General features: G+C 37.5%; 1 protein-coding gene across 1 annotated transcript; it reads left to right on the top strand.

Moving 5' to 3' along the window:
• The first annotated feature begins 3,043 nt into the window (after positions 1 to 3,043).
• On the top strand, positions 3,044 to 9,033 carry zfh1 (Zn finger homeodomain 1). The gene is made up of 3 exons (XM_017631382.1): positions 3,044 to 3,058; positions 5,945 to 8,729; positions 8,826 to 9,033. The coding sequence occupies exons 1-3, from the start codon at positions 3,044 to 3,046 to the stop codon at positions 9,017 to 9,019; spliced, it is 2,994 nt and encodes a 997-aa protein (XP_017486871.1). The 3' UTR covers positions 9,020 to 9,033.
• The last annotated feature ends 48 nt before the right edge of the window (positions 9,034 to 9,081 follow it).

Here is a 9,081-nt window from a genome sequence, read left to right as displayed (position 1 = left end):
CCGACTTTACTTTTTCATATTATTTTTAGACAACCCTAATGTGCATACCTATGCTCATAACCGCAAGAGTACATATATTGTTTAAGTGCATCCACAATACAACTGTCATGGGAATAATTTTCTCTCGCTGATTTGACACCTTCAACTTTGCTCTCATTATTCATTAGCTTCTGCGCTGCCCTGCAAGTGGAGCAGGGGATTCAAGCTGCAAACAAAGGAAACATGTGCACGTACGCTACGGTGACCATCCGTTCTGTTTTTTGCAGGACCGTACTGTTTTTCAAAGGTCGGTCCTGCGTAGTTTTTCAAATCTGAAAAACTTGAAAATGTACTGATTTTTCCCAAGTGTCCTGCATTTGTCCCGCATTTTATTCGTTATTTTAAAATTATCGGACAATGGATGGATTTTTTCAAAAAAGTGATTTCTGGTATTTTTCGTAGCCTTTCTTCAATATCTCATGATTAGATTTTCAATCAAATACGCAGTTTCATTTGAATTTTTTTTTTCATTATTTTAAAAAATCGATAAAGAAGATATATCACTACAATAATTTTTGAGCCAAAGATAATGAAAATCGGATTAGAAATGTAGATGCTACGGAGCGCAATCTGCACAAATTATATATTTTGGAAAAGGGCACTTTGTAACTCGTCGTCTACGTCGATTCATGACGTCGATTTTTGACAAATAACTGCGAAAAGTACCAAAAAAACAAAAAAAAATTGTATTGTTTTCGTTTTGAACGACTCAAAATTTGCCTATAAAATAATATTTCAAAGATTTTCACTTTTCGTGTAAGCTATTGTAATTATAATATGTTTTACTATACTTTTATAAATATTCATGTAAAAAAAGATTAATATCGATGAAAAAAAGTGATTAATTTTTAAAGTTTAAAATATATTAATAAATTATAATCATAAATACTCTTTTGATATTTTTATACTACGTTAATATATGAAGGCATATTTTTGAAAAATTGTCCTTAATTTCGAATCCATATTTATGGTCACCGTAACGTACGCGCAAGTGCAAGTTTTTAATACATATTTGTGGGTATTGTACTCTTATTCAATTTTTTTTTCTTTCAATTTCGGATCTTTAATTTTGTATTCCCTCCCTATATTTACATATCTGTGTACTGCTTACATGCGACCCTGTGCATTTCAATGGCTTTAAAATCCACTTCTATAAAAAGTATTTTTCTTCCTACTTTCCTTTTCTTCTTTTCCTTTTAATCAACAACAACAATCATTTAGAAGCGGCTGTTTTTTTTAGTTTTTTTTTATTTGTTGTTGAACCTCTCTCTTAAGCACAACTGGTCGACTGATCATTCTTCACATTGCTTATAAGATTTGCTTTTTATCATACCTGTGTTTTTTTGTGTTATATATACATATAGCCAGCAATTGGTTTTTATTTGTTAATTTTTATTTAGTCATAGTCTGTGGAATAGTGAAGTTTCGCTAAATAATGAGCGTTCTTGTTTTGCATAGCAGCAGCGGCCGTAGCGACTTTCGTTTGGTAAATATTTTGTGTCATATTTTCCATTTAGCTTAGAGGTTTTGTATTTGAAAGCATAAATCTGCATTTCTGCTGACAGCCGCTATATATTTTTTATAATTTAGCCGCAATTTTCATTTGTTTTTGGTTATTTTATTGTTATAATTTTTCGTTGCGAACTGAAAGGTGTTGTTTTACTCCAATTTACAGCAAACATATTTGCATCGGAATTTTCAAGTATTTTTTTAGACTTTATTGTTGTTTGCTAGCATTTTTTGTTTTTATAAATGCATTATTTCAACTAATAAATCATTTAATTTGCGCTTAAGAGCATTTTATTTTTTTGGCTGGGTGATTTAGTTAAGTTTGTTCGCTATTTGACATAATTTGTACGTTGGGGTAGTGAAATTTTGTATATCGAGGACGTATATTCAATACCCTCTATCTGCAATTTTCACAAAAACTACTTTGTGATGCTAGAAGCCATCTGGGACTTAACTGCCATCACTGATGTTAATTCTGAATTTGCAATTTAATAGTAAATTCTTCCTTCAGCATTAGTATCACCGATGACAGTTAAGTCTTAGATTGATTTTTATAGCAGAATCTCATTTTTGTGAAAAGTTCAGATAGGGGGTATTGAATATAAGCCCTCGATATGCATGTGTGTACATATATTGGTGTTTGTATAGAGTGTTAAAAAATTGGTTTTGAGTACTTTTTTCTATGTATAATACTTTTAGCGACAAAAATACAGAAATAGATAGAAAGTTCGTCTGACCTAAGAAATATAAAATGGGAGTACAGAAAATGGAAATACCATGGGAATACCTTGCAATTAAATAAATAAATAAATTTTAAAAAATTTATTTTGGAATTTAGTTTCCTTAGATAAATTACTACTAAGAACACTAAATTTTGACTGATTTTAGGACTCACCCAGAACGAAATCTTTTGACTGCTAAATCCTCTTAACTAAGTTTTTCTTTTTTTCTTTCTTTCTTTTAGTTAAAATTTGGTATATAATTTTCCCGCAGGGAACTTCCAGAAAAAAAATTTACTAGCAAAAAAACACATACAAATTATATATATAAAGTGTCAAACTCTGTCCAAAATTTAGAGAAATTCATCATAATTACAAACTTTTTAATAAAAATTGTTAGGAAAATTTCGGGTATGCAGTTTATTAGCGTTTAATTTTAGTACAAGTTTGAAGTAGCTCAAAGTTCTGGTTGATTTTTGAAAATTTTTTCCCATTGTTACGATGTTGCGCATTTTCTCCCAAATAAAAAGCATTCAGCGAGAATCTCGAGCCATTTCAAACTAGTACATTATTATACTCAAACTGAATGGAATATTAAATGCATTACCGAAGTTTTCCTAAAAATTTGTATTGAAAAGTTTGAATTTTGAAAAAAAAAATTAAATAAACTTTTCTAATTTTTGTACCAAGTTTTAAACTTTTATTTATATAGACCTTGTTGCGTGAACTGTATAAAAAAAAAAACAGAAAAAATAACCAGTTTCGAAATTCTAAAAATGTTAAAGGAAAAGGTGCGGTGAAGTTTGCGTGGCCACGAGTGTATGCAAAACAAGTAAGGAAAATTCCAAGTCAACCGAATAAGAAAAAAAAATGTTTCATCATTCCTCACTTTAATTTAAAAAAAAAAAGTCATATTCCTAATGTGCATATTATACGAACCAAAGGCCAAATTGACTCAACTTGTTATGTGGTTTGCAGAAAAGTGTAAATTTCCGATTTTAGTTGAAATACTACAGTTGAGTACAAATGGACTGAAGTGTATTCGGAAACCAAATCGGACGATTTCGGCTCGAAGTCGATTTGAGAATAAGTTCGTTTGCAAAATCTAATAGGAAAAAAGTTTTCAAATGCAAACACAAAAGAGATCCAGAAGCAATATGGATATCGGTATTGGTATCGTTAAAGTTCACAACAAAGAAATCGATAAGTAAATCGATAACCATTTCGATAGCTTATTGTTTTGGATAAATTTTTCGATTATTCGATCGATAACAATACTTAAATGTATCGATACTTATTTTGATAACGATAATAATATTGATGATGATATCAAAACATATGGGCTAAAATTTATCTATCTACTGATCAACAAGGATGTATGTACATGTCGATGAAGACATCGGTAACGAAAATAGTATCTCTATATGTATCACATTTTCTTTCTTTTCTTTTAAAGCTACATAATCAAACCTAATTATTTCACATCAAAGACCTCTCACGCCTTTTCCGAAGTATTAGCTATGCAAACATAAATATAAATCTTCTTTTAAAAGAATATATCTACATACATTACGAAAGAATAAACCTACATACAAGCGCAAGTATTTTATGTAGAAACAAGCCAGAATGTGTCATAAATTATTGTTAAATTATTCAGCAAATATTTTTTTATCAACTAAAATTCTTTCGAACCCGACTTCCGAGAAAGCAGTTTATGAAGAAGGAGCTGTTAATCAGCATAAATACATACACATGTATAAGTAAAATTCCTTCAAGTACTAAACACACCTCTAGCAAATAATTTAAATGAATTTGAGCAAAAAACTAAAAACTGAAGAAGGAAATTGAAAATTTTTAATATTTAATTTAACCACTTCTTTTCTTAGAAATCCAACCAACACCGCTTAAATTTTAATAGCAAAAATGTACATTTTCTTATCGGCAACCTGGTTTTGTCGCCAAGCTTATGCATGAAATTAATTTCATTTATTTTTAATTTCATTATTCAAATTTACAAAGCAAAAATTTAAAAAAAAAAATCCAAACACGTGTAAATGCTATTGTAGGTACAAATCAGATAAGAAAATTTAGTCTACTTGAATGCGTAGTCTGTTTTTGTACATACATAGTTTCTTACCTCAATTCAGTGTCGAACTTAGGGAATTTTTCACTTTACTGTTATCAGTTTGTTAAAAGCTGAGTTCAAAATGCAAACAAATTAATTACTTCCGTAAGTGAAATGTGATACGCTTTGTCTGCAGGCTAAATAAAAAGCAAGAAAATTTAAATAATTTGAGATACCAAGTTTTCACATTGCCCGAGCTGCAAAAATCGTAGGTATATACATATGTTGCAAAAATAATGCATTATTAAATTTAAATATGGAGCGTACAGTTTGATTTCGGCGGAAAAAAATACAAAATTTTGAGTACTAAATCTTTATATTTGAATGGTTTAGTGCCGTTTTTACCGTTGGGGGTTTAACTCAAATTCGGCAGTTTACTTTCAATTGTTGTACTGAAATCCTGTAGTTAACTGCCGAATCAGAGTTAACTCGTCACTGTAAAAACGGCCCTTAGCCTAACAAAGTGATATTTGAATAAGAAAAATGCATCATACATTTGTACAAAATTGGCAGTTTTATACAAAATATAAGCAAAAAAAAAGTCAGAAGATTTTTATTCGTTGCGATTGAGCAATGTTTTTTTTCATAAATTTTGTTTTTATTGTTTTTGTTGTAGGTTCATATGAAAATATACCACTTACTAGACAAAATTGAGGAAAAAAATCTAGGCAATCGAGCAAATACTTCAATAAATATAAGCAGACCAAAATTAAACTGTATAAATGCTAACTTCGACACATTGGATGGGCAAAACCTTTGTCCCCCGGCAATCCTCGGTGTTCTAGTTGTAAAAAAATTAAAGACCGGTATATATTCTATCGCTTTCTGAAAAAAAATCTTGCTCAATTTACGAATTTTAACGTAACCTCATATATATATGTAGTAATGATGACATTCGTGGTATTTTTAAGGCGTTTTTCTGGTTAAGTTTGCATGGGAGGTATGATTTCGATGATCAATGGGATTCCGGTAAAAACATACCATTGTCAAAGAATCTCGTGCAATCGGAGTAAATCCCATAAGTTTCAAAAAGCGATACTCCTAACAAGAGCAAACTCGTATCGTAAAATATTTTAATAAGAGCATGGGAATTATCTATCGTTGAGATCAAAATATTAGCGTCTACCGCAGTGCTATGCGAGGCGAGAAATAGTGTTTTCCCCTAATAACTAACTGTGGGAAAATTGCGGTACGAAATGCGTGGCAGACTCATGCGTCTTTTATCATAAATTTAGACAAAACCCTTTGAAAAGGTAATGTACAACGAATGGGCAAATCGGTTTTAAATCGATCTTGTTTTTTACCTGATTTATGTCCATAAATGTTAAACACAGAAAATTGAGGTTCAACGCCGATTCGTTCTAATTTTTTTCAAAAAATGTATGGGGTTGTACCACTGGGGAGCGTTCCGATCAGATGAGCCGTCAACATTAAGGACTTAAGTTTATAGTGCTTTCGGTGAATATTCAAAGTGTAGCCTAGTTAAACTTTTCTCTATACTATTGCGGCATATACAGTCATAACTGCTGGTTTTGTCACTGTGTGGGAATAGATACGAGCAGTTAAATTCTCACCTACATATGCATACATATTTCTTAATTTTTTACATCTAACCACCTGTACTAATCGATTGTTGTTCTTCCTTCTTTTTCGCTCCTTACAGAGCTGCAAGATTTGCAACAAAGCCTTCGCCAATGTGTACCGTCTGCAGCGTCATATGATCAGTCACGATGAGTCCGCTTTGCTGCGCAAGTTCAAGTGTAATCAGTGCGATAAGGCCTTCAAATTTAAGCATCATCTCAAAGAGCATGTACGCATTCATTCCGGCGAGAAACCATTTGGTTGTGATAATTGTGGCAAAAGATTCTCACATTCCGGCTCCTACTCCTCCCATATGACCTCAAAGAAATGCATCAGTATGGGCATGAAATTGAATCCGAACCGTGCTATGCTAAAGGCACTCGAAAAGAGTGCCACCACCCATGGAGCGCTGCCTACGAAGCGGAATAACTCCAGTGGCAATGCACTTAAAACAAACGGACTCACAGAACCCGCACTGAATGCTAGCACTCCACTGGCACCTGGACTGGCACAGCAAATGAATTACTATGCCAGCGATGCGGGCGCGAATGGCAATGTACCACCGTTCTATCAACATTTATTACCCAAATATGATGACTATAACATGAATGCCATGAATGCCGCACTATTGGCCACATTCCCCAATCCGTTCTACAGCTTAGCGCTGGATCCTCGCTTGCCTCCATACAGTATACAACGCCTGCTGGAGCTTACGGCTGTGGGTCAACAACAGCAACAGCAGCAGCAAGAACATCAACTGCAGCAGCAGCAGCAGCAGCATGAGGACGAACAGCGTGGGGAGCAACAGGCGCTATGCGATCAACCACAAAACGAGTTGCAGGAGGAGCACGTCGCGCACATTGAAGATTCGTTGGATGAAGTAAACGAGGAGGAGTTGCCCGATGAACCCAAACTAGTAATGGATCTAGACGAGAGTGATACTAAAGAGGGAGGTGAAGAGGACGAAGAGGAGGCGAGAGTCTCATCAGAGGCAGCAGAACATTCCAATCACATCGATGAGGAGGAGGAGGAGGAGAGGGAGGAAGAAGAGGAAGATGTAATTAGGGAAAAGGTGCAGCAAGAAGATCGCACAGAGTCGCCAAAGGAGGCGGAAAGCATACAAAATGATTCTATTTTAGAGGAATCTGCCACAGCAGAGTCTGTTGGGCAAGAGACAGTGCCATCGATCAAGTTAGAACAGAGTAGTCCTGCCACTCCAGCAGAGGAGGAACAAGCCCAACAGGCAGAAAACGATTCACCAGAGCCTGCGATTAAACAAGAGTTAGACAATACCGCCGATATTGAGGAATCACGACCAATGGAAACGTGTACGCCTACCAACAAAGTAGAGAAGGTCACGAATACCGATCTGAGTATAGCCAGCGCGCCCGAGCTACGCTGTGGACGTTGCGATACGCAATTTAATCATCAAACCGAGCTCGTGCAACACGAAAAGGTGCTCTGCGGTTACATCAAGCAAGAGATGCAGCAGCACTACGAAGAGCTGCAGCCAGAGCGTCAGCCACAGCCGCAAGCTGAAGAGGAACTGAAACAGCCACAGGCGCTTAGACCACCACAGCATAGTTCGGATGACGCTACCGAACAGTCAGGCACATCAATCACTTCGCTATTGCATTCCAGCGATGCCGAGGACTATCAGGATGAACGCGATTCTTCTTCCCGCAATGATTGTAACAGCGAAAGTAGCGAGCGTAAGGTACGTGTACGCACTGCCATCACTGAGGAACAACAACAGCAGCTGAAGCAACACTACGCCATCAATGCGCGCCCCAGCCGCGAAGAGTTCCGCATAATAGCCGCGCGTCTGCAGCTGGATGCGCGCGTCGTACAAGTCTGGTTTCAGAACAATCGTTCACGTGAGCGTAAGCTGCAAAGCTATCAGCAAGCTAATGGCAAATTACCTTTCCCCTTGCCTGCAGCTGATGCGGCTGTTACAGCACTGGAGCGCGCTTCAGTGCCAGTCAGCGGCCGCACCGGCGAAGAACAGCCATTGGATTTGTCGCTGAAGCGCGATTGGCCCATTTCGGCGAAGCGCAATGCTGTGCAACAACAACATTCACCGCTATACGGCATTGCACCAATGCAAAACGTCAACGGCTGTGATCTCAACGAAGCCATTAACTTGAGTCGTAAATTGTCTGCTTCGATGTCGCCACCCTCTTCGCTGTCACCATCTTCCGCCACCTCTGTGCCTCAGTCGATCAAACAACAACAAGCGGCATTCTATTTTGGCGCACCGCATCCAAATCGACACTTCCAACGACAAACGCCTTCGCCCAGTGAAGCGCCATCGCTGCCACAGCAGCAACCGCTTACAACGCGCAACGGTAACAACAACAACAATAACGGTTTCTCAGCCTCGCTCGCCGGTCATCTGCCACCATATATGCTGCCTACCGGCGCCCAGCGCAACCTAATGCCAATGGAGGCTATTTTTCGCATGACACCCGGCGAGTATGCGTGCAATCCGCTGATCAACAGTATTAAATTCCCCGACTATCGCGGCACCAGCCTTAGCCCAGGTGGTTCAGAGAAGCGCTCTTGGCGCGATGATGATTCGCGTATCTCACACGACGACGACTACATTTCCAGCGGCTTGTTGCCGAAACCGAAGCGACCCAAAGCAGAAACGCACGGACATGCCGGCGACCCGGACTTGCCCTTTGTGTGTGATCAGTGCGACAAAGCGTTCGCCAAACAAAGCTCGCTGGCGAGACACAAGTACGAGCATTCCGGTGAGCATGAGCGCGCCCACTTGCGCCCCTTAAGAGTACATAGTACGAAGTTATTGCTGTTATACTGACCGCTAAATTTTTTCATCTCTTCAACAGGTCAACGCCCCTACCAGTGCATGGACTGTCCGAAGGCTTTCAAGCATAAACATCATCTGACAGAACATAAGCGGCTGCATAGTGGCGAAAAGCCATTTCAATGCACCAAGTGCCTCAAACGGTTCTCCCATTCCGGTTCCTATAGTCAGCATATGAATCACCGTTATTCGTATTGCAAACCCTACAGGGAATAGGTAAACGACAATTCAGCGCATCCAACATCCGCCTCTACAAAATCGACAACAACGCCTTCGAA

The sequence above is a fragment of the Rhagoletis zephyria genome, unplaced genomic scaffold (assembly GCF_001687245.7).
Source record: "Rhagoletis zephyria isolate East Lansing unplaced genomic scaffold, Rhagoletis_zephyria_1.1 Rzeph_scaffold_00093, whole genome shotgun sequence".
NCBI classification, from domain to species: Eukaryota; Metazoa; Arthropoda; class Insecta; order Diptera; family Tephritidae; genus Rhagoletis; species Rhagoletis zephyria.
Note: the sequence above shows the minus strand (reverse complement) of the source record. Positions and strands in the feature narration are given on the sequence as shown.

Excerpts from the sequence above, each read along its gene's own strand:
- zfh1 (XM_017631382.1), top strand. Across the intron at positions 8,730-8,825 it reads ACACAAGTACGAGCATTCCG|GTCAACGCCCCTACCAGTGC; the intron begins GTGAGCATGAGC and ends TCTCTTCAACAG.